Here is a 26,245-nt window from a genome sequence, read left to right on the forward strand (position 1 = left end):
TATACCTAAATAATCTGATTTTTAAACTTTTTAAAAGTACTAATATAGAACATGGAGAAAAATCTTGAAATAGGGACTCCAGTTTCAAAACTTAATAGTGAAACAGTCTGAATGATACTTTACCTTGAAAGGAGAAATGGAGGAGTTTATCTCCCATTTAACCAAACTTATAGTTGTAAATGTGTGTTAATTCTTAGAAGAAAAACCAAAAAAATCAATTGTTTGTTACATAATTCCTGCAACAAGATTTATGTCAGCAGGACAGAACATTTTTCATTTCATGTTTGACTTTTCACAGCCATTTATAAAGAACATTTTTTCCCCAAAGTATATTTCAGGGCATCACTTGTCACCAAAGACTGCTCCTAATCCTTAGGTGGTCTAATATTTTTCTTTGGTTCCTACCAAAACAGTGTCTTAGGTCAATTTTCTCTTCTTTAATGGTTACCTGGCCTAACTCAGCCAAATCTTAACTGGGTCACAGCTGTGTGATTCCGTCAGTTTTCCAACGTCACTTTCATGAGAGTCCATGAAATTTTTTCCTCTTTTGCATGGCCTGAAATTTCCCTTTGCAGTCAATTAACATACACATTGTATGACTGGGCAATTATCAGACCATCTAAGAGAGCCTGGCCTACAAAATTATGGGTGTTAAGTGGAAAATAAATTTTTGGTGGGGAGAGATTATTTAAGTGTTGAGTTTCTAATGAATAAATACACTCATATTATGATCACTTTTACTTTTCGCTGCTACCTCATAACTTCAGGGGATTACATAATGAATACCATTCCCTTCTTGGCAACTACAATTATACCAGACACTGTACTACCACAGGGCCATAAAAATGGCTTAGATGCTTTCTTAAACGTGGCAGGAAGACAAGGAGGGACAGCAGCATCACCATCCTCTTGTCCAATATTTGCTTAGTGTTTATTGAGCAACTACCAAACCAGGTCCTAAGAGCTCTGAGACTGATTGAACCCTCTCAACACGCCTACAAGGTCATCACTACTAATATCCCCATTTGACAGATGAGCAGAGAAGTCTCAGAGCTGCTCAGGCCCACAGCGCAGGCCCGTGGCAGGGCTGGGGCTCACACCCAATCTGCCTGCAGAGCTCGTAAGCTTATAGACAGCACTGTGCGTGCTACAGCTCCCATGGTGACGCAACAGCAGGCCTGCGCTCATTCTGTACCTATGGCCAATCCACAAACATCAAATCCCTGAAGACGTGGTATTTACTGGACAGAACAGCACCAAACACCTTCTAGAGCATCAAGGGCAGCCGAGGAGCAAAGCAATTGAACTTGCCAGCTGGCTCCTCCCAGCCCCAGGTGCCCTTGGAAAAAGGCTGCAGAAGGAAGGCCGTGAGGCAGCCACCCCCGTCACCTGACAAATGCCACCCCTGTGTGCTCTTCCCTCGGGAGGCGAGCTATACGAGCAGCTTCTTGCACCCACGCGTTAGAAAAATCAGACTAAATATAGCGAAGTTTGCTCCCATGAGCCAGCTCCGAGCTGCTACATCCACATCAGAAAACTGGGGAAGAATCAGTGTGATTTACAGGAGAGCAGCTTTCCTTGCTTCTTCTTGTAGTTACAAAAGGACCAGGGCTGCAGGGAGTGCTGGAGGTCTGGCCAAGCAGATAATCGAGCCCACAGGGAAAGGAACGCACCAGACGTGAGAGGAGCATCCTCATTAACTTTCCTGCCCATAGAGGGCTAAACAACCACAACACCAGGACTTGGGGGGTAAGCACACATTCCACATACAGCCCTCTGTTCCACGCCCTTCCCCCAGTCCCCACCCATCAGTATTGTACTCAACAGCTCACTCAAATGCTATCCCCTCGGTTAGGCCATCCCATCCTGTCCAGCTCAGAACCAAATGCTCCATTTGTTCTCCGACCGCCCACGTTATGCTGCTTGTACTTTAGCACTTATATCATGCAGCCTAATCTGAATCTGTCTCCAGCCAAGTGGAGGTGGGGGACGGCTAAGCTTCCTTCTTAGTGCCCCCCCCCCCCAAATCTAGTAGAGTTCCTTGCACACAGGGAGCGCTCTCCTGCTTATCAACGGCAAATGCAAAACCTGCCTGAACGCCAGGAAAAGGAAGTTTGCGATTTTCTTCATTAAACGCACAACGTCTGACGCTCAGTCCCCAGAGTTCAGGCACAGGTTTCAGATCCCAGGCTGTCCCTCCTGCGATGTGTCCCGCAGCATTACGGATCACAGCTACACCGGCATAGGTTCTACACCACCTCCCCCCTGTTAGCAGCAGCCCTAGCTCCTTCTGGCCAAAGAGCACAGCAAGACAGACAAGAAAGAAGGGTGGGCTGAAAGGAATTAGCAAGGGCGTGGCCAGGTAACAGCAGGATTAGACTGAAGCCCTGTCTGAACCAGTTAGAGGTCACGAAGAAGAGCTGGGAGGGGCAGGAGCTCCTGCCACCGCAAGCCTAGAGGCAGGGCTTGGGACCCCACTTCTCCCTCAAGCACAGTCACTGGACGGGAGTTTTCAGCAAAGGCTTCATATTCACCACTCTCATGTCCTAAAACAGAGTGATGGATACAGGCTGCAGCTGCAGGACGGTCAGATCTCGTGGGCTAAAGAACAAAATAAAGATTAGAAAAAAAGAATAAAAGACCCTTGGCGAAAAGTGAAATGACAGAGAATCGAGTAGCAGGTAGCTGAACACCCACACCGGGATGCTGCCCGGAGCCGAGAGGGAAGCGTGTTGACAGTCGCGCTGCTTTTGCAACAAGCGCTCTGCAAATGAGCGAGTTCTTCTTGGGGGTGGGTGTAGAGGGGCTACCACAGAAATCAGACGCACTCATTAGCCTACCCATTCATTCATTCAGTCTGCCATTCATTCACTGATTTAACAAAGCTCACACAGCGTCCACCACGGGCCAGGCATAAGGCACCGTGCCTGCCCTCAGAAAGCACCAACAAGCAGAACTGCACGTAAACCCTGTTCTCAACACGGCAATGCAGTTAGGAAAAAACTGGAGGCAGGCTACTACCAGGAGAGCCACCGTCGTCCTTACTTCCCGTGTCACAGGGGCAATCCAAGAGAACGGCACTTCTGGTCCCTCTCCGCCCTCTACGGGCTCTCCTCTGGCGAGGAGGAGAAGACAAGTGGTGACATGAAAGCCCGTGAAAGGGAACAACGCACCCGGAGTTGAGGCCTCTCTCCCTCTGGGTCCCAGATGCCTGCTGCAGGAGCCCGTCTTCTCTCTGCTGTCCAGGCTGCCAGGGTTACAGAGGCAGGCGGTCCTGAGAGGGGTAAACTCGCTGCTGGGGTGCAGTAGTAGCAAACCCACTTTACCATCCGGCCCAAAGTCAGGAAGAATAACCCACTGCACCCTTGCAATCAAGATGACGTCTTGATCCCCCTCTGGGATTGTGACTCAGTTCTGAATGCCAACAGGGTACAGTCATCATTTACGATGGCTTCTCTTTGCCACAAGGTTCTGAGGTATCTTGTTTTCCCTTTTTTCCCCAGCCGCTGTTATGATTACTTATCCTTACAATATCTGGGTGATGGGAAGTTTTGTTACTCTTTTACAGGAGAAACACTATAGAACTTGAGCACTGAATGACTAATCAGAGGCCATCTGATCAGTCAATTTGTTCACTGGATGTGAAATGTGGATCCCTTAGCCCAGTGTCATTCAGAGCACGTAGCCTACGACTGGAAACCTCTTTGGAGGGCGGTGAATAATGGGACTCGTCTTTCTGCCATGGAAGAGGAGCTACTATTCTATTAGATCTGGAAGTGAAACACTATGTACAAAATGTATCCACTCCATTTTCTTCTACAGCTGAGGACGAAGCAAGGAGGACAGGAAATGTGGACCAGGAGTAGGAAAAGCCTTCTCTTGCTCTGGGGCATTTATACTTCACTCATGAAACAATTACTGAGGTCCAAACAAGTGCCAGACACCAATCTTGGAATACAGAGGTGAATACAATACTATGCCTGATGAATCCACTTTTTTCCTCTCCCTTCAACCCATTAATGTTAGAAAACAGTGCCTCAATGGAGACAACTGTCTACACAATCTGGCCACGGAGAAGGGGTTACTCTCGGTTTCTACAGGCTACCTCCTTTCTAGAGGTCCTAGTTCTCCAGCTATTTGGAGTAATTTCTTATCATTGTTTTTAAGACAATGGATGCCAATACAATCCCAGTCTGAATGCAGACCATAACGTGTTCTGTGGCTGGAAAGCACAGCTTGAAGCTGCCCATAAACGTAAGGCTTGGGTCACAACCAGATTAGGGGGTAGACCGAGGATGCTGTAATTAATTCAAAGCAAGCCCAACCCGGGGCAGCCATAAAATAACTCCAAGCTACAAGTTTAGCAAAGTGAATGAGCCCTCTTTTCCATCTTAAACTCCAAGTTACAAGTTTAGCAAAAGGAATGAGCCCGCTACTTGCTCTTAACACTTTTACAAGTTCAAGCTTACTTAAGAAAACAGGTTACACATGGTAAGAAAAAGAAAAAAAGAACTTCTAATTTGCTACTAATCACAAAGACTGGCATGAATAAGTGAAAGTTCAGGATACAAAACAGGTTCCAAACAGTACCGCTTTTTTTTAATAGGAGAAGGATGGGAGGGAGTGCAAGTAATAGTTACTGAGAACCCATGTCCTAGCCACTCTTAATAAGCCCTTTCCTTTATTTAATCTTCACAACTTTAGTGGGACCTAAACAGTAGTGTGCCCATTTTTTCCAGATGCAGAAACTAAATCTCAGACGTTAAGTAACATGTATTGTATTTCCTATTCCATTTCCTCTGGCAATATTCCTCATTCTCTCAACCAGTGTTTCTCAGTGAGCTTGGGGAAACTGGTTGTTCCTTGGTTTGGGGTTGGGAATTTTGTATGAGACAGCCATGCACGATAGGACACTTAGCATCCCTGGCCCGTGGGCATAAAATATCAAGACCAGCCCCTGCATATCTCAAACATGCCCCAGGAGGACAATGTCCCTCCTCAGGTGAGAGCCACTGCCTTCAAACCTCTCAAAAGTTCCTTATTTTATGGCATTTGGGCTCCTAAGAAAGCCCCATGAACCCTTATGGAGTCAGTTACAAAAGCTCCACCGATTTACTTCCCGTGCATTTCATAAGCATTTATTGAGTACCTATCATGGGTCAGGTAGTGTACTACTGACTGGGAGTATCAAGTCAAAGAGTACATGGTCCCCACTCCCCAGGGGCTGTAGTCTTAAGAGTCTAGTGAGAGACATTAAGTACGGCAAGTGTTAAATGGAAGCACAGGTGCTGAGGAGACAATGCAGGCGGCACCTCCCACAGACGCAGAGCACTCAGAGGCAGACGAAGGGAGGGTTGAGACAGGTTCCCAGAGGAGGTGAAGCTTTCCCTGAGCCTTGAAAGACCAAACGAGAGTAGCTAGGAAGGGCCAAGTTCAAACCAAGAAAGCTGCCTTTGTAAAGACCAGAGATAGGAATATTTGCAGTCAAAGTTTAAAATAGCCCCTTTATTCTTCAAGTTGAGGCCTCATTGTGAGTCAAACTCAGGATCTCCTGTTTACTAGACAGGCACTTTAGCCAAACAAGTCACTAGAAAATAAAATAAGCTCTCCACAGTACAGGCATACCTCCTTTCAAAGCCTTTGTTTTTGTAAGGTCTGGCTTCGCTGGTATAATAACCCATCAGACAAGAAATATGACTAATTCTACACTTCTTCCGGCAAGCAGGAAATTGCTTTCAAGTACATCATGGACTAGCAACCAGTGGGAGCGCCCTTCACTTGAGGCACATTAGAGTGAGGAAGAGAAGAGATAATATCTTCTGAGGGGTGAGGTACAGAGGTGCCAGGAGGTCAACTTGACCTTAGCCTCAAGCTCAGAATGAACTTCATCTTGTGTTTTTTGTTTTTTTAAATCTAAAGTCTTGTCTCAGTTACCATCAACTGTAACAATGCAAAAAGCCAGATTCTCGCCCTGTTATTACATTTGCACAGAAAACTTTGGTTGTTTTTGCAAAGCCCTATAGATGAGATTTGTATATGTGTGTGTGTATATAGATTTATATACATATGTATAAATTTAAAAGCCAAATATATAAGAACAGTAAAGGTAGGTAGATAGGTGGATAGAAGTGCCCAGCTGGGGATCTCTGAACCTGAGACAGCCCAAAAGTAACAGTTTCCTGAGTTAATGGGTGCTGACCACAAGAGCTGGGGTATTGCTACTTCAAGTTGTTAAGTAATTACAAAGAGAGCAAGAGTCAGATTAGTTCAGTTGCTCTCACCTGGGGCAGGTAGGGGAGAGGGACGCCAGCAAATCCTTGTGGTTCCTTCTTGCTTTCAGCCTCCAAGGAACAGGCTACTTCCCCTTGGCAAGGAGTCTGCTGCAGCTGGCAGGCATGCCCTCTTTTTCCAACACCGGCTTCCCCTCTGACCTGAGCCACACTCAGGAGCCATAATTCTGTAGATGAACTTACACTCCCCTTTAGTCCCATGATCATTTCAATTTATCATTCAGGCACAGTGTGACTGCTCATTTGACATCACAAATACTTCTGGCCCACATATTTTTCCCCAGAAACTACCCTCAACAAGAAAGCCAGTCTTCCAAGGTGAGAGCATCTGAAATGAAAACCTGTGATCCCACACAAACCGTCTGTCCCTGCTTTCAACCAGGCAGTTCAAAGGTGGCAACATCACAGAGCCCAAACTGCAAAGCCAAAGGCCAAAATTATAGGAGGAAAGCAGAAGGTGGGCTTCAAATTAAAGGATTCACCCCAATGCAAGAGGTTGGCTGTCCTTAACCCTGGCTGATTCCATTTCGTTTCTGTAAACTTTGCTAACCTCGGGAGGGTTGTATAAAGAGACAGGTGTAGGGACACCTCCACCCTCTGGGTACATCTGCTGCTATCGCTGCTGCGTACACACGACGAGGAGCCCTCGACCCAATAGCAGTCCATGCTTCAAGATGACGCACCTGGCGAGGGTCTTCTCCCATGTGTGGAGGCCAAAGTGAGCATCCTCAACCTCGAGGCCACCGAGCCGGCCCTGGCGAGATGCGGCAGCAAAAAGGGCACCTCGGGGCCGAGACCTCCAAGCGCTCTCTCAGGCTTTCCCCCCCCTATCCAGCACATCGTTTCGCATTAGGGACACTCTTCGCCTCCAACCCGAGAGTGCTGCGCATCTACCTGTCTCTCCAAAGTAACTGAATAAAGCACCTACTGGCCCTCCGTGGCTCAGGTGAGTGCCAAAAGGTGTAAGAGGAAAGGGCCCGCTTGCCACCACCCACTTTCCTCTCCTCCCCACGTTCCCCAAGCTTCATCGGGGATGTGTGTATCGGGGTGCGCGGGTTAAGAGGGAGCTTAAAATGCCCAAGCGTCCCTTACCTTCCACAGCCATTCTCTCAGAGCTTCCCTAACGCATGCATAATTTTCTGGGCCGAGATACTCCTCCTGCCCCGCGCTCCCCTCCCTCCTCGCGCTTTCGCCTAAATATTCTGCGCTCATCTGCTCCAGGACCAACCTGCCGCGGTCACGCAAAGCGAGGCTGGCGGCTCCCGGCTCGGCGCAGAGCAGCCTGGGAATTGTAGTTCCCTCTCTTTCCTCCGACCCGGGAGAGCACCCCGAGTCCTGCGAAGGGCGCGGCCCCGCCTCCACACTGGGATGGCATCGCCGGCTTCATCGGGCCCAGGCAGAGAAATCCCTCTTGGCGGGGTGGGGGTGGGGTCTCATGAGTAGACCCGGGGATCCTGGGAGGTAGCTGGGACTACATTTCCCAAGATGCCGTGCGCTAGATTGCGTTCAGCGCCAGGAGCAGAGACCCGTGATTGAGCTCTTCCCTGTTGATTAAAAGGGGGTAAGCACCTGGCAGGGCTCGTGCGGGAGGCAGGAGGCGGCAGGGTTTGTGGTGTGACCTTCTGGGCTTGTCGCTGGCCTCCTTGGCCACCCAGTTAGTGAGGGGAGCAGAGCCGCCGGCCAGCTCTGTTTTTCCGCCTGGGCCAGAGAGCCGATGCACAGGGTGCGGTTGAAACTTGTTCCTCTGAGACCTGGGAAGTGGGTTAGGGAGAATCTTGCGAGGTGATACAGCTGTATTCTGATCCTCCGGGTGATTCAGGAGGCTAAACACTTCGCGTAGGGATGGGGGATGGCCTAAAAAACCCGAACAGGTATCACCCCTAATGGGTTATTAGAAACAAAATCTGGGAACCAGGATTCCACCTGAGGATGTCAGATGATGGAAACCTGTGTAGCTTCCAAGACGGGAGGCTTTTAGCTTGACTGGTTTGGGAGCCCCTTGGCGGTCAGTGATAGGGCCTAATAATTAATAGCATCTGAGAGTGTTCTTTCAATTTATGAACTTCTGTCCTAACTCCAGGTGCTGGGAGTACTATAAGCAAACAGGTAAAAGAAGCACGCCGAAGGCAGTAGAATTCCAGAGCTGGTAAATACTGATAAGAATGAAGTTCCCAGACTTTTTTTCCCGCGTGTGAAAATACAGATGCAATCATCGCTGGTAGAGGTGAGGGAATGGTCTTGGGAACAGATCAGACTCAGGACTCCAGTTAAGATTTTGAAAGGCCTGGAGCTCAGAATTGCATATAGTCCACCCAGCCCCCAGCTCTTCTGCCCCTACCCCATATTTAATTTTTAAAGAAATTACTCTGGAAAATAACTCCAAGGAAGGATTCGATTCTTCCTGTCATGATGACTACTTAGATTTTCTTTGTCCCTCTTGGTGATAATTTTTTTTTTAAACACTGAACAATTTTGTTTCTGAGTGCATATGTGCACACCTGTTTTTGTGGTCACTAAGTATGTGCTTAGTCCTCCTATTGGGAACTTGGCCATGTCTGGGTACTTTTAAAAATACCTGTAACCAGTAAATGCCCTTGGTGATACTTTAACTCTGAGTTCATGGAGCTGTACGCAATTCAAACCCAAGCCTTCCATCCTTGGTACAGTAGAGAGAGTCATGTTCAGTGAGACACACTTGCCATGGGCAAAATAAGTTAAAATAATGATAATATTAATAATACCAATGCTGACAAAGTGCATCAGAATCTCTGGAGGTAGGACTCCCATCCCCAGCACTGTTTTTCTTTTTTCAAGTACTTTAGGAGATTCTAATCTGTAGCTTCTATTGCACAATCTTGTTAAAGGGATAGAGACCAAAATGCCTGGGTAAGAAGGAAAGATGGGGCATATTTGGCATTCCTCTCTGTTTCCTGCTCTGTTAGCCTGTCACTGAGTCTTGTTGCATCTTCCTGAGTGTGGGCTTCCTCTCTACTCTCTCTGCTGTATTTAAGTAATGTCAATGCCTCCGCTGGTTCCACGAGGTCAGGGATGGACTCTGGTACTGCTCACCTTTGATGTTCCAGCCACCAGCACTGTCTGGCACATAATAAATATTTAATACATATATGTTTATAAATAATGCCTGACTGAAGGAGTGTGTGAATAAGCTACCTAATGATGATTAGGTCTCCATTTCCCCCCATGAAACTGCAAGTTTGTATTTCACTTTTGTTTGTTTTAATGTTTCATACTCTCAGAAGTAGATATTTTCATCAATTCAAAAATGACCTAGAGACAAGTTAACCTAAGCCCCCTCATTTCACAGTTAAGGCAGAAAAGTTGAAGGGTTTGCCCAGATCACACTGTGGCCAAACAGTGTCCACAACTGGTCCAGACCAAGGCTCTTTTGGCAAGGACAGGGGTGGGTTGGGGGAAGATTTCTGTTGCTCTAGACACAGCTCAGCCTGGTTTGATGGCTTAGCTTTAAGTCAAAGAGGCTGGGGCAGCTTTGTTCCTCACTGCAGGTTTGTGGGTAGGTTGGGGGAACTCTGCCCCAGGCTGAAGGAGGAAGCCATTCTCCTAGTAATGGCAGAGGAGCAAGAGGGCAAAAGGAAGTGTGCAAGACGTTTTAAGGCCTGGCTCTGAGGGCCAACCCTGATCCCGTATGATTTCACCTTAATTTGGTTACATCTACAAAAACCCCATTTCCAAATAAGGTCACATTCACAAGTATCTGGGGTTAGGAATCCATCATGTCTATTTGGGGGACACAATTCAACCCACAGCAGACTGGAATCTTCTACCATCTTTTATAAACTAGAGCAGTTGTTCTCAAGGTCTGGGTGCTGAACCCAGAGCATGAACATCACCTGGGAGCTGGTTAATTAAAACTCTTGGGTGTCAACCCAGACCAACTGAATCAGAAACTTAGGGGTTTAGGATCTGGCAATCTGTGGTGTCACAAGTCTGCCAAGTGATTTTAATTCGTGCTAAAGTTTGAGGACGGCTACCAAAGAAGACATTAGGACCCAGACTTTGCAAAGAGGTAAATTTAGCCATTGTTCTTAAGAAGGAGGGAGAAGTGGGACCCAATCCCGATTGGGTGCCAGCCATTGTGTATCTGCATGTGTGTGTTTCTGAGTCTAGAGGGGTGCTAGAATAAGCAATGGGGGCATTTTGCTGGTGGCATAATGACAGGGGGAAGGTGCTAGAAATAGAGCAGATTTAACCATTTCACTGAGTACTAAGGATATAATTTTAAGGAATCTAGGTCCTATTTGCCTCCTGGAATAGTGGAGTTGGATAAGCAGTGTTCTTATATTCCAGAGTCATCACAATGAATCTTCATTTTGTGTGGGTGTGAGAAAGATGGGAGGGGTCATCGGGGCTGGCTCCTGAGTCTGGCGTGAGCTATGCTGGGAAGAAGATGAGAAAATGTAGGCAAGGCTTTGAACAGTGTTCAATACATTTGTGGAAATGATTATTACCAAAGACCTGTTGCTGACTCCACAGTTCTGTCTTCAGCCAGTTCTGGAAAAGTATGTCCCTGGGAGCCCTGTGGCTGTATTTGCCACAGGTGAATACAGCCTTTCAGGCGTGGGGCACGGGAAGTTAATTAACCAGAGAGCCACATGTAACGTTCAGCTAAACTTAGCAAAGGGCTGTCAGAGCTTAGGTGGGGTTAGATTCTCCAGTAAAAATGGAGAGGAAAAATAAAAAATGGGCAACTTTGCCCTTGAAAATGCTTTACATTGCCTTTGAAATATAGGACATGTAATTTTTTATATATACAGTCCTGCAAAATAATTTCCTAGCACACCAAAATTGGAAAACATAAAGAAAACACTGTTAGGAAAGTCTCTAAGCAAATGTCCGTATTTAAAGTATTCTTCCTTTAAAATAACAATCAAATTCCTAACTGTGAATGGGGCGGTGGATAGACAGTGCTGAACTCTAATATCTTAATATACTGTTTGGTTTTGTGGTGATTAAATGAGAGAACTAAAGCTCCACCTTAGAATAGAGGCAGTTTTCTAAAGAAATGGGAGTTTGTGCAATAGATTTAACCTACCTATATGAATAAAAACACTAATGGAGTGGTTATGATTTGCCAGAAATCCGTCTGAGTGCTTTAAAAACACCCCAGCATTCTGGCTTTGCAGGCCGTGTGCTTAACCGCTATACAATCTCACCTTTCTAATTTTTCACATATTGTGTTTCCACCATATGCAATTTTGCAGAGTGCGGACCAAGGTCAAAACTTGGAGCTGGATATACTGATATCAGGTGTGGACCCAAAGGAACCACTCCACGTGCCTCTTCTTGAACGGTGGGCAAGTAACATGGATAAAACTTTTGCAGCCTTTTCTTTGTATGCTTTTCCTATTTTCCCAGAGGCAGAAAGTATAGCATGTTGTGTTGTTGCAGGAGGAAAGAATGGGGTTGAGCCTTCGTGGTTAGAGATGAGAAAAGTCTATCCGTTGTCAGAAAGTAAGAGTCCGGGGAATTGACGCAGTCAGAGGCCAATAAAAGGCACTGCAGGTGCTGATGACAGATTACTGTCCTCGTGAACCTGCAGGCATGATCTAGGGCTCAGCCTTAATGTCTGCCAAACTCAAAGAAGTTAAAGAAAAATGGGACCTAGGCGATGATTTAGATTGCACCTGGGAGAGAAAGAATGCAGGACCCAAGATGTGCCTTGTGAGATAAGGCCAGCATTAGCATAGTGCAGACTCAGGCTTTGCCTTCTACTTGCTTTTTCCAGCCCATGGTAACTGTTAGAGAAGAATTTGGTATTTGAAAGGTATTTCTGTGAGGTCTGGTTTCATTCAAGAATCACCGAAGCCGAAAATGTGAATTTTATGGGAGTGGGGGAAACTATCTGCAAATTTTTGCCCCACAGGTTTAAATGCTAATGGGCTGGTATCTGTTAAGGTGTCTCAATTGATGCAGACTGTATTTGTTAAGGCAATCTCTGCCTTCCTCATACAACCCTTTTATGGACCCTTGGGGGTCCTTCGTTCTCATCCCCTGCTGGGCTGGTCTCAGGCGAAAAAGCAAACCCGACCGCAAAGCCTCCCCAAGGCCCTGTTTCCTTATAGTTCTCCCTTATGTGTGCTGTATGTTTCATTGACTGTCTTTGGAGGCACAGTGATGGAGTAGAAATACCCTGGACCCTGGAAACCTATAGATCTTAGTTGAAATCTGCCTCTCACCACAACCAGCTGGGTGAACTGAGCAAAGTAATTAACATCTCCACCTTGGTTTCCTTATCTATGAAATGGACAGCAATATATCCGTTTCAGGGCTTTTTGAGGCTAAGTTATCTATCTTTCTAATGTGGCTTAAAACAATAAACATTTATTATCTCACCCAATTTCTGTGGTTCAGGGAATCTGAGAGCAGCTTAGCCGGGTGATTCCAGCTCGAGGTCTCTCATGAGGTTGCAGTCAAGATGCTGGCCAGGGCTGCAGTCATCCGAAGGCTTGACTGGGGCTGGAGGATCCACTGCTGTGGTGGCTCCTCACACACCTGGCAAGTTATTGCCGGCTGTTGGTAGGAGACCTCAGTACCTTACCGCAGACACCTCTTCATGGGACTACTGGATTGTCCTCACAAAGTGACAGTGGCTTCCCCCAGAGAGAGTGATCCAAGGAGGAAACCACGTGTCTTCTGTGACCTCATCTCGGAAATCGTACGTCATCACTTCTGCCTATTCTACTTGTTAGAAGTGAGCCACTTAGTCTAGAGCCACTTAGTCTAGCCAGTGCTCAAGGTGGGGGGGAATTAGGCTCTATGTTTTGAAGGGAGTGTCTAAGAATTTGTGGACATATTTTAAATCACCGTAAGAGATAGCATAAGTAGGAGTCTTCGAATGAGTGTTTAGTGAATGCAAGGCTTAAACAGTATCTTGTTCCTCATCTCTCCAGTACCTACAACAGTGCTTGGCAAATAGCAAGCATCCTAAGTAGTGAGATAACATTTATTATATAGTGAGCTACAGTTACTGCTTGCCTTGTGTCAGGCTTTGTGCTAAGCATTTTCAACGGAATAGCTCATTTCATCTTCACATTAACCCTGGGAAATGGATGCTACTCTATTATTAACCCAATTTTACAGATGGGAAAACTGAAGTATGCACAGAGGAGTTAAGAAATTTCTTGGATGTTAACAGATGGAGGGAGGGATGTGATAGAGCCAGGAATTGGTCTCAAATAATCAACTCGAGGATGGAGCTTTTAACCACAAAACTATGGGTCTTCCTACAATTCAAGGCCTCTAAAACCATTCATGTGAAATAGTCCCACCTTTGAAATTTATTTGTCCTGGACCACTTTGAGAGTGGGAGAAAATGATACTTGAATTGTGAAGTCTATATCTTGGGGCACTTCTTCTCAGATCTAGAATGCCCTAAAAATTCCCAGCCAAGATTTCAGAATGTGAAGCCCGGAATTCCTCCCCTACACTCTTCCTTTCTCCACTGTTGGATAAAACACTTCCACGGCCCTCTCCTTTCTTCTGTCCTGCACTTTAAGTTTCTCCTTTTTTTTTTTTTAAAGATTTTTTTGATGTGGACTATTTTTTTAGAGTTTTTGTTGAATTTGTTACAATACTGCTTCTGTTTTATGTTTTTGGCTTTTGGGCCACGAGGCATGTGGGATCTCAGCTCCCTGACCAGGGATCGAACCCACACCCCTTGCATTGGAAGGCGAAGTCTCAACCACTGGACTGCCAGGGAAGTCCCTAGGTTTCTTCTTGTAACTTTGATGTTTGAAGGTCCTGAGGCTAAATATAAGTTTGAAAACTGCCCAACTAGAAGATCTTAAAGATCCCTTCCTGCTCTAAAGTTTTATGATGACGTGAGTCCTTAGAGAAATTAGTGACCAAGTCTGGTCAATTTGTCCTCAACAACTACTCTCTTGACTCCTTTTCTCCTCCCTTAGCCACCATCCTCATTCTACACTGGATGAGAACTAGGATTGAAACGTTGTAGCCATCCCAAACAGCTCACATCTCCAGTCATTCTTACCTCCGAACTATCTTGTGTCCAGTGACCACATAAACCTCCAAGAATATCCTCTTTGGTTGTGAAAACCTGTTCTTTTTTTTTTTTTTTTTTTTGGTGGTACACGGGCCTCTCACTGCTGTGGCCTCTTCTTTTGCGGAGCACAAGCTCCGAACGCGCAGGCTCAGCGGCCATGGCTCACGGGCCCAGCCACTCAGCGGTACGTGGGATCTTCCCGGACCGGGGCACGAACCCGTGTCCCCTGCATCCGCAGGCGGACTCTCAACCACTGCGCCACCAGGGAAGCCCGAAAACCTGTTCTTAAATAAATCCCTTCACTTGGTTGTGTAGCAGTCCTCACACACAGTGCCACAGATACTGGTACATATCAGTAATTTTTGGAGAATGTAGTCTTAGAGAAGTAGGTTTCTTTAGTGATAGAATTTCCTGAAGATTTTGACATGCTAATATGCAATGTGAATCTTCCTGAGAGAGAGAGAATGTGACCCAAGAGGTTTACCCTCTTGGGCTTGTTGTGGACTCAGGTCAGGAAACTCTCTTGGGTTGTCTATTTTGAAAGCTGTTTCTTACTACCGGGCCTCTTACCTGAGACTTCTTACTTGGTGATGAGCCCCTACTCACCGTACTACACCTTCACAGGTGTTATTCCGGAAAGCCATTCCTCAATAACTGTTGCTCTATTTCTCCTTTACTGCCCAACCCTCAGCCTCTCCAGAGTCACCACTTCAGAATATCAAGATGTGTGTGTGCATGTATACATATACATAACTTTCTTTACTGAAGGATGGGGTAATTTTATGAGGGAATTGCCCCATAGAGGATTTTTAGGGTAGAGAAACTACTCTGTAAGATGCTATAATGATGGATACACATCATTATACATTTGTCCAAACTCACAGAATAAACAATACCAAGAGCAAATACCAAGAGCAAACCCTAAGGTAAATGATGGACTTCGGTGATAATGATGCGTCAGTACAGGTTCATCAATAATAACAAATGTACCACTCTGATAGGGAATGCTGATAATGAGGGAGGCTATGCGTGTATGGGGGCGGGGGGTATATATGAGAATCCTCTGTACTTCCTGCTCAATTTTGCTGAAGGCTAAGGAATTACTGTGCTTCATAGTGTGAAATTTTGGCTAGGAATGTGTGCAGCCTAAAACTGCACTGAAAAATAAAATCTACTTAAAAAAAATAAAAGAAAAAATTGAAAGCCAAGTACTAAATATAACTTCTTCAAGGTCCAAAAGTATGCATGGGTGTGTATGTGTGTGTGTGTGCATTAACTAAGAAGTCAACCCTTCTCTAGATGGGTCCTCTTTGAACACACCCACAATTTCTAATCTGACTTCCCTATCCCTGGTTTTGCCCCTCTATCCAAAAGAGCCTTATCTTCTAGACGTCCCCATTGAAATTCCATTCATGTTCTGGGAAACCCCAACTCCTACCCATTGGGTCCTTCCAGGAGCCATTGTGATTCCCCTCATTAAGACGTTCCCCCAAGTCCAAGTTATTAAGTTCAAACTAGCATCCTCGGGTTTTTATTTGGTCAATCCGTGATTTCTTCTGACAACCCAACAAGCAGCAGAATGGTACTAGGGAAGGGTCTTGGTGATCCCAGTTTTACAGCATCATTCAGGTCAGCATTTATCCTCCAAGGCGTATCCCATTTGGGGTTTTCCTAAAGATGCACCTTAAAAGCACCTATCAGATCTATTGGACAGCACATAGCTTACTCTACAGCTATTTTAATTCTCAGAGGGAACACAGTCCCTTTAAACCCTAATAAAAAAATATTTTTTAACTGCTTTGTAATTTGCAGTATAACTCTTTCTTCCTTTGAAGGCAGCAAATTTCATTCTTATGCAGAATAGTATTACATGCCTTTTATGCTCCTTTTTAGCTTGTATCACTTTGGACTCGATGCATAAAGAAAGGAGCCATGTGCCTCCAGAAGACTGCCCTCTTAGTCATATAAAGGGAACATTTGAAGGACCATTCAAGCAAGTAAGTAGTCAGGCACTGCGCTGGACACTAGAAAAGGAAACATGAGTAATACGACTTTCCTGCTCTGAGTGTACGCCTTAAAAGGCATTTATTCATTCATTTGTTGAATGTCAAGTGCATTCTGAGCACCTAATATGTGCCAGGTACTATACTGGGTGGTGGGGAATGCTTGTGACTGGGTTCCATGGAAACAGACTCTAAGACTGAGAATTGTGAATTGTGCGTGAAGATTTATTGGGGAGTATTCTTGGGAGATGCACGTGAAAGAATGTGAAGATGGCAGGATGGGTCAGGGAGAAAAATGGATATTCAGTGAGGTTGCAAATGAGGCCTCTTGCTATCCTACCAGGAGCTCTGGAGCTGAGATGACCCTTTAGAGATTTCCTAAAGTGGCAAGGAGGCCGGGCCGTTGTGTGCTATGTCAACCAGTCATTGGTGGCCTGGTGTCTCTAAGAGGGTCTGTAACAACTATGTAAAACAAGCCAGTTTTCTGCAGCCTAGGGCAGTGCCCAGCAAGGAACATGGCTCTGAGCCATCAGGAATCTGTATCCCCAGGAGCTGGGAGATGGGAAGAAATCTGTGTGAGAACAACAACATCCACTATTGGGTTATAGCAGGAACAAGGATCCACTCATGTCCTCAGGGGGTTGATAGTTTAATTGATGCACCATAGCAGCAAATAGGTGAGTGCAAGTGAGATAGATGAGTACAAGAGTCAAGTGCTATGAAGCCACAGGGCAAGAACATCTAGCCCAGTCTTAGGCGTCCTAAGCAGGATTCCCAAAAGAGGTGATGGCAATGATGATGTAAGGAATTAGGCATGTGAAGGCAGTGAGTGTGGAAACTGTTAGAAAACAGGACAGTGAGTGCAAAAATGAGAACACGGCATGGGGGAACCTTACATAGTTAGGAATGGCTGGAGTGAAAAGTGCATTAGAATTGGTGCACAGTGAGGCAAAGGAGCTGAGCAAGGGCTTGAACCTGAAGGTTGGACCTGAAGGAGCAAGGACGCCAGGTCCAGCAGTTGGGGACTTGATCATCTTGACAATTACAGTTTCCAGCAGGGAGTTACATGATAAAATGCGCAGTGCGGGAAGATCATTCTAGCTGCAGTGTGGAGAAGGGAATGGAGATAAAAGAGCGACACAGGGTCCCCTATGAGTGACCGTGTAGACAGCTAATTTGTTAATTTCTGGTGAAAATGATAGTGACTTAAAACAGAGACGTGTCAGTTGCAATGGAGAGAAATGGTTGGATTTGAGAGATATTAGGAAGGCAGAATCCATAAGACTTGACTGATTGGGTATGGGTCCTTAGGGGAAAAGAGGAGTCAACCTCAGATACGTCTTTGAGCCAGAGCAGTCTGGCAGTGGTGTGAAGGATGGGTCTGTGAGAGTGTCGGCCTGAAACAAGGGAGCCAATTAGAGCCGTGATAAATAATGTATTTTTGTACAGGGGCCCACTCAGGAGAAAAAAGAAGTTTCTGGCCATACTCATTTCGTTCAAATGAAAATAACGTTATAAAATTCTGTGAAAATAATATTGTATATTCTTATAATTTAAATTACCTTTGTTAGAAGAATATCAGTGAGAAAATTGGCCCTGCTTTTAGCCACTTAAATATTAATATCTGGGCCAAGTTTAGACATAGCACCACGGAGCTTGTCATTGTTTGGTTCCTTTTTGTGTGGTGCTTTGGACCTCACAGAGAACATTCTAGAGTGTGTTCTTTTTCTACCCTTGATGCCACCTGGCAGGTAGGAATTATTACATTTCTAATATATAGAAGCAGAAAAGGAGGCTCAGAGAAGTGAAATGGCTTCACTTCCCATGTGGCAGAGTTGGTTCTAGAATGTTCATTCATTCAGTGCAGAGTTTCCTGAGGTTGCAGTCACTTCTTCCCAAGCATCACACAAAGATAAAATCAGCGTGCCTGCTTCCTGCTTTTTCCGGCAACCTGAGTCTCTCTCTGCTGGCTGCAGGACTGTCTGTCTGCTCAAGAGCAGAGAAACCGAGCCTGGCCGAGAGATATTGCCAGAGTGCCCCAACACTGCTGCTTTCTCCTGAAGGTGCTGGCCAACTGAGCTTTCTTGCTTCCTGACCACATTCAGGCCATTTCTGGGTGTCCTGCCCTGGGTCATCCTATCAGACTTTTGGTTACTTGGAGCACAGAAGTTGGGAAAGACAGAGGTGGTTTCTACAGATGTAGGTTCCTGGGATGTCTAGGGTCTAAAAACCTTCCAACCAAGTAGAACTTGGTTTCTGGGTTGCATTTTGTAGCCAGATGAACTAAATGTAGCCCAAAGAGCCCCACCCCCCAAATCAGTGATACTGTAACCTCCAGGTAAGATGACTCAGCCCTAAACTAGAGCAGAGGTGAGGAAAGGAGAAAAAGAGACGGAGGGCAGGGGAGGAGAGGGGAGGGATCTATTCTGAAACTGTCCCTCAGGGGGCACTCCCTGGCTACACAATAGCCTCCTTTTTAACAATCACTTGCAGTGTTAGGTTTTCAAATACAATGAGAAGGGAGCTTGTTTCTTAATCTGGCAATTTAGAAATTAAAGATGTAATTAAATATGATTACAGATAAGCTTGAAATAGATTTACTGAATATAAACACACACCTACAGATGCACACATTTCAGGTTTATTCATTAGTCTCTTCACAAGCACTTTGTAGTCTTTTTTTTTTCCCCCAGCTTTATTGACATATAACTGATACATAACACTGTGTAAGTTCAAGGCCTACAACATGTTGATTTGATACGCTTATCTATTGCAGAATGATTACCACCATAGAGCTAGCTAACACCTTCATCACATCACATAATTACCACTTCATTTTTGTGGTGAGAGCATTTAAGATCTACACTCTTAGCACCTTTTAAGTATGTAAATACAATATTATTACTATAATCACCATGCTGTACATGGTGATTCCCAGAACTTATTTGTCCTATAACTGGAAGTTTATACCCTATGACCAACATCTCCCCAATCTCCCCCAGTCCCCAGCCCCTGGTAGTCACAGGGGCTGTACTCTCTGTTTCTATGAGTTTGGCTTTTTTAGGTTCCATATGTAAGTGATATTGTATACGGTATTTCTCAGACTTATTTCATTTAGAATAATGCCTTCAAGGTCCATTCATTTTGTTGCAAGTGGCAGTATTTGCTTCTTTCTCATGGATGAATAGTATTTTTTACATGTATACAGTAAGTCCCCTACATATGAACCTTCAAGTTGTGAACTTTCAAAGATGTGAACGTGCGTTTCGCATGTCCAGTCACTTAAGTTAATTAACACGTCCGGCCTACATTGTCACGTGTGTGCATTCTCTACAAGTGGTTGTGCTTTTGTGTACTTTGCTGTACAGTACTGTATAGAGTACAGTAGTACGGTATCTTTATTTCAAACCCAGGATGTCCGGAAGCAAGCATAAAAGCAGGGTGATGTAGCTGGTACTGCTGAGAAGTGCCAAGCGATAACAATGGAAACAAGAGTGAAAATAACTGAGAGAGTGGAGCAAGGCCGTAACCCTGAATGTGGTTTGGAAGAACCTTTGCCCGCAGTTTGTTCACGGTTTTCGTGGATTTGAGAAGGTGAATGAGGAGTTCAAAGTGGTCTTCAGCAACTTAGTGACCCTCAGTGAGAAGCTGGAACTAGATCTGCAAGAGGACGACTTCATTGAACTCCTTGCTGTGCAACACAAGGAGCTTACTAATGGAGACCTGACGGAATTGGAGGCCCAGGGAAAGGATGAAGAGAGACCAGAGGAAAAAGAAGTAACTGAAGGACTGAAGAGATTCTCAGTGCAGAAAATGGCAAGGAGATTTTCTTTATCTGAGGAGGCACTGTTAGTTTTTGAGGCACAGGACCTGAACGTAGAACAGTACACGAAGGTTGCAGCAGCTGTTCTGAATGCAGTGCTACCATGTCATCTATGACGAGAAAAAAGAGAGCTACTACCCAGACATCACTGGATCGTACGTTCAAGAGGGTAGATAGAATTGAATCCAGCAAGGGACCAGAACCTGTGCCATCAGCGTCAGGCGTGAGTGAGATTGCAGCTCGCCCTCCGGCTCCTATTGCTGAGGATCCTTCAGCTCTACCATCTCCCACGTCCTCTCTTTCCTCCAGTTAGTCACTCTTCTTGCCTGTTCACTCGATGCCAGCCCATGTATGCCAGCTGTTGTGCCGTACTACTGTACTTTTCAAGGTACTGTCCTGTAAGATTAAAAAGGTTTTCTTTATTTTTTGTGTTTGTTTTTTATGTATTATTCTTGTGAAAAGTATTCTAAATCTATTACAGTACAGTACTATATAGCCAATTGTGTTAGTTGGGTACCTAGGCAAACTTTGTTCGGCTTACAAACAAATTGGATTTACGAACGTGCTCTTGGAATGGAACTTGTTCTTATGTAGGGGACTTACTGTATTTATATTTATATTTATATATTTGGAGAAAGAGAGAGAATCATATCTTCTTTATCCATTTACCTGTTGATGGACACTTAAGTTGTTTGTTTCCCTATCTTGGCTACTGTGAATAATGCTGTAATGGACATGGGAAAAGCACTTTGTGGTCTCGACCGTCATGCACGGTTAGTGCAAAGTTTTGGGTTTTGTCATCTTCCTTACTACCTTCTCTGAAGTCTGCCTCTATCCTGAGCAGCCTTAATTTACTTCCGGAGTCCCATGATGTTGTCCCTGAAATGTGCATCAAATTGAGCAGAGAGCTGCCTGTAGCATTATAAATACTGGTTGTGCAGAATTGCAGAATGTCTCTAATTTTCGTTGCAAAAGTAATAGTAATAATATAAACAGCTACCATTTATTGAACATTTACTATTAACCAACTCTGAGCTATGCGCTTTACACACACTAACTCAATGATATGTTGGGATTCAATTCTATTACAGCATAAGGATTTTGCAAATTTTATAGCAACAACTCAGCCATTGTAAAACCTTCTCTTTTTTCACTGCCTTTATCTAGTTCTTTGAATTCTACACTCTGCAGGACTCAAAATGCCAATTTTGTACCATTATCTATACCCTCTGTGAAGTAGGGAAGATGCCTCTTCTTACACTTTTACTTTTCACACGGAGGCATCAAAGTCCATTGCCTTCCAGTTTGTTTTTCCCATGTAGCCCCTGCTCTTGAAGATTTCTTCTCTCTCCCTAGAATCTTCCTTAAGGACATATCTCAGGACAAGCAGTCTTCCAAAGGCAGCAATTTCCAATAATTCCCCCTCCCCACCCTAGCACATTCTTATAGGTATAGGCATATTTTGACAAAACTCTCAACGAAACAGCTGTCTCATATGGCTGTGGAAGAGGTAAGACAGGCTGCAGATGCTGTGTGATTCCCTGCACGGCTCAGACACCTCTCGCACTCTGCTCTTCGGGCGTATGCAGCACTATAATAGGAATAATCTTGAGTGCATTCTAATTTGTTCAATTTAAAATCAGGCTGCTGTGAATCTTATTCCCCAGAAATGTGCGTGCAAAAAGTGTCACACTGTATGTAAAAAAATCCTAAGGAAACCACCAGAAAAAGTGACGAAATAATAAATGAGTTCATCAAGGTCACAGGATACAAGATTGATTTACAAAAATCAATTGTAATTTTATATACTGGCAATGAGCTATTTGAAAATGAAATTTAGAAAACAGTTCCATTCACAATAACACCAAAAGAATAAAATACTTAGGAATAAATTTAACAAAAGAAAGATAAGACTTATATACTAGAAATGGATGACAGAAATCAAAGAAGACCTAAATAAATGGAGAGACATTCCACATTCGTGGACTGGAAGATGTTAATCCTCTACAATCACTATCAAAGTCCCAGCAGGTGTCCTTGCTGGAACCTCTGTTCTGCCTTCATGAGAAACTCTATGCTCCCCCCTCTCCTGGGCCATCCCATTAACTAGAAGCTGGACCAGCATTGGTTTTGTCCAGATGCAGATCTTTATGTTTTGTAAAGTTTGAAAAGCTTCAGCTGAAATTGACTCCCCGTGATTTGCTATGGTCAAATGAACTAAAAGTAGCTAAGTGAGGTCTCTGTACATCTTGAGTGAGCAGATATCATAACCATCCAGGGTCAGAATGGTTTGAAAAATACCATTAATCAAATGAAAGGACAACCACAGATTGGATTGAGAAAAAATTCGCAAGTCATATATCTAATAAGGAATTTTGAATAGACTTTTCACTAGAGAAGGTATATGAAGGGCTAACAAGTACCTGAAAAGATGCTCCCCATCATCAGTCACTAGGGATATGCAAATTAAAACCACAAGAGATACCACTTCCTATGCAGTCCAAAGGCTATAATAAAATGGAGACAAAAGCAAATGTTGGGGAGAATGTGGAGAAATTGGAACTCTCACACATTGCTGGTAGAGATGTCGACTGGTGCAACTGCTTCAGAACACAGGTTTTCAGTTTCTTACAAAACTACCATATAGGGCTTCCCTGGTGGCGCAGTGGTTGAGAATCCGCCTGCCGATGCAGGAGACACGGGTTCGTGCCCCGGTCCGGGAAGATCCCACATGCCGCGGAGCAACTAAGCCCGTGAGCCATGGCTGCTAGGCCTGCGCGTCCGGAGCCTGTGCTCCGCAACGGGAGAGGCCACAACAGTGAGAGGCCCGCGTACCGAAAAAAAAAAAAAAAAAAAAAACTACCATATATCCCAGCAATTCCACACCTGTGTATTTACCCGGGAAAAATGAAAATATGTACACAGAAGGACTTTTAAATGAATGTTCATAGCATTTTTACAACACAAAAGCCCCAACCTACATTCAAATATCCATCAATTTGTAAGTACATAAACAAAATGTGGTCTATCTATATACTGGAATACTCTTCAGTAATAAAAATAATTGAAGTACGTATATATGCTACAACACAGATGAACCTCAAAAATATTATGCTAAGTGGAAGAATCCAGAAACAAAAGATTACATATTGTATAATTCTCCATATATGAAACATCCAGAAGAGGCAAGTCTACAAAGATACAAAGCAGGTCAGTGGTTGCCTGGGGCTCTGATTGGGAGCAGGAATTGACTATAAACAGGCAATGGGAGTGGGGAAGCGGGGGTCCATGGGGACTTGTTGGGGTGATGAAAATGTTTTCAAACAAGATTGTGGTAATTTTTGAACATCTGTTTAATTCACTAAAAATCATCAACTTGTACTCTTATAATGGGTGAATTCTATGACTCTTATACCTCAATAAAGCTGGTAAATAAAAATAACCAGCACAGGGGCTTCCCTGGTGGCACAGCGGTTGAGAGTCCGTCTGCCGATGCGGGGGACGCGGGTTCGTGCCCCGGTCCGGGAAGATCCCACGTACCGCGGAGCGGCTGGGCCCGTGAGCCACGGCCGCTGAGCCTGCGCGTCCGGAGCCCGTGCTCCGCAACGGGAGAGGCCACAACAGTGAGAGGCCCGCGTACCGCAAAAAAAAAAAAATGAAAAAAATAACCAGCACAGAATGGAAAGTGGGGGGTATAGATAAATCAAGTTTGGCAACATATTGATAATTTTTGCCACTGGATGGTGGGTAATGAGGGATCATTATACTTTTCCTTTTCACTCTTTGTGTACATTCAAAATTTTCAAATAAAAAATGAAAAAGAAAAGATTAAAAAGGGAATGTCACACTTCTTGCTTCCTTTAAACGGAATGAAATCTGATTCACAGTCTTCATATCCCAAGGCTGGAGGAAAATTCCATCTGTCATCATAGATGCCCCTGGCCAGGGTTATTCATAAGTCTGGGCTGCTCCCGTGGGGCTCCAGAAAGTCTTCAAGCGGGCAGGGGCTTGGTGGTATGACTGTTACCTAGTATGAATGGCTTTTAGAAAAAGTCAGCAATGTCACATTGAGACCATAGCTGGAGCAGGCATCTTTTCTGAGCTCTGTGGCATCCATGTAGAGGGCCAGCCTCCCGAGGTCCCCTGTAGACACCGGATCCTGGTCATTCCCTGCTGAGTCCTGTGCATTCATCCCCAAAGAGGGGTGGGGCTTTTGGACATACCGGGGTGAACCACAAACCTGCGTGTTCTTCTGGGTTGGGAGAGTAACTTCTCCAGGCTCACCCTGCTCTCTTGTCCTAACCCCTTCCCTGGATTTAGCCTTTCCTAATGTCCAGGAAGGGAGTTCATCTTGCAGTCACGTATTTAGGTTGTGTTAACGCATCTGAGGTATGCATTAGGTATGGACTAAAAAAATATTCTTTGGTTTAAAAAAGTGTGTGTGTGCATGTGTGTGTAAAGTACAGAGACTAATACACAAGGGACTCTCATCTTTTCAAATGCATCTTCAGCATGCAAGCCCTAGCGCATTCACTCATTGAATAATTCACAAAACAAATGTTTATTGAGCCCCTCCAGGTAACACCAGGCACTATTTGCTGCACCGGAAATGTAACACTGAACAAAGCCCACAAAGGTTCTGCTTTTATGCCGCTTAGATTTCAGAGCTTATGATTTCAAACTTTAATGTGCGTAAGCATCCCATGGTGATCTTGTCAAAGTGTAGATTCTGATTTTGTAGGTCTGGAGCTGCTTGAGATCAGCATTTCTAACAAACTCCCAGGCATGGTGAATGCTGCTGGGCTACCAAACATGCTTTGAGTTGCAAGGTTCAAGGGTGAAAAGCAGGAAAATACGGGGAAACACTGAAGTTGATTTTTCATAAGTTTCCATATTGAATTATTTGCAGTGAGCTTCTTATCTGTGCTTAGGGATGGTCATTGCCATGCTCTGCCCTGAGGGACCCTACACTTGTCACTTGGACCCTAAGTGAATTATTTTTCTCTTTTGTCGTGGAGACCACCCTGGCCAAGCAACCTACCCAGACCACACCCTCCAACTGTCCTGCACTGTCTGTTCACACCCAGTGGCTTCTCTGATTAATTCATAGGTCAGGACCTGTGTGTCAAAATTCCCTTAGGGATCTGATCCTGTTTTGCACTTCAGAGGCCCATCTGGCAGGTATCCCACGTGTGTCTAGATCTTTGGAGCTGCACTTGAGCCTTTTCTGGTCTTATATTTTAACTCTTTCCTGCTCTCCACTTTTAGGTTATGGTGTTAATGAGAGAATGGGGGAAAAAAAGGAAAATAGTGCCTTTGTGTTCCGTTTATTTTTCATATGCCTTATTTCCCTTGAAAGCAATCTCTTGGTGTTTGTGTGATTGTTGCACAAGACGGGCTAATTCTCTGCAGGCCACTGGTTCAGTGGGGAGCGCCTAGGTGAATAATTCAACTAGTGGTTCTCCTGGTGTCTCTTGCAGCTGCAATAGGGGTTAGGGAGATTGTGAGGCTGTCCATGCCGATAAAGATGTACCAGGAAATCTGCGTGTAGAAGGAGGCTTCTAGGAAGACTCTTGCAAAGGGGACAGACTCTGTAGCTTATCTCCTTGGACTTCGACTTGTGCCCTTACATCCCTCTCTTCTCTTTCTCTCTGGAACATGGAAAAGATCCTGGAGATTGAGTAGTGCCTTGCAACCATGAAACTGAAAGCTTTAGACTAACAATTTTGGAGCAGGAAGATAAAGAGCATCTGGGACCTTGAGGGCATCTTCAGCTGTTACACCCATTCTGCAATACCCACCTTCAGATTCCTGTTTGATCAGGATACTCTAACCAGGGTTCCATGACATGAATTGGAATCCGCTCCCTAAATGATACATATAGTAAGAAATTTATACTTTGTTCTATGGGTAATTGAAAATCATCAGGGGGTTGTAAGCAGGAGAGCTATATGGTCTGGTTTATGTTTGTAACAAATGACCCTATGTACTATATGGAGACTAGACCATAGGTCCTACCGGGGACATCAGTTAGATGATCATTGCAGTAATTCAGGAGAGACATGACACTAGCTTAGACTAGGGTTAT

The 26,245-nt window shown here is 44.7% G+C and overlaps 2 protein-coding genes across 14 annotated transcripts in view; one reads left to right on the plus strand and one right to left on the minus strand.

The window, feature by feature from the left end:
• SAMD12 (sterile alpha motif domain containing 12) overlaps window positions 1-7,542 on the minus strand; it is a 460,454-nt gene extending 452,912 nt beyond the window's left edge. For 4 of the 6 annotated variants that reach the window (XR_010837564.1, XR_010837563.1, XR_010837565.1 and 1 more), the window contains exon 1: window positions 7,383-7,520. Coding sequence is in view for 3 of the 6 variants with exons in the window: in XM_059043529.2 (XP_058899512.2) it covers window positions 7,383-7,395 (13 nt within the window). In the remaining 3 variants the exon portion in view is untranslated. Of the gene's footprint in view, window positions 1-7,382 lie in introns of all 6 variants that reach the window. The other 2 variants (XM_059043534.2, XM_067017918.1) reach the window with 2 other exon arrangements.
• A 221-nt stretch (window positions 7,543-7,763) lies between these two features.
• Window positions 7,764-26,245, plus strand: part of COLEC10 (collectin subfamily member 10) — a 432,701-nt gene continuing 414,219 nt past the window's right edge. For 7 of the 8 annotated variants that reach the window (XM_067017928.1, XM_067017927.1, XM_067017926.1 and 4 more), the window contains exons 1-2: window positions 7,764-7,851; window positions 11,531-11,619. The gene's annotated coding sequence lies outside the window, so the exon portion shown is untranslated. Of the gene's footprint in view, window positions 7,852-11,530; window positions 11,620-12,895; window positions 12,985-26,245 lie in introns of those variants that run through there. The other variant, XM_067017921.1, reaches the window with a different exon arrangement.

Source organism: Kogia breviceps, chromosome 17 (assembly GCF_026419965.1).
Source record: "Kogia breviceps isolate mKogBre1 chromosome 17, mKogBre1 haplotype 1, whole genome shotgun sequence".
In the NCBI taxonomy this organism is placed as follows: Eukaryota; Metazoa; Chordata; class Mammalia; order Artiodactyla; family Physeteridae; genus Kogia; species Kogia breviceps.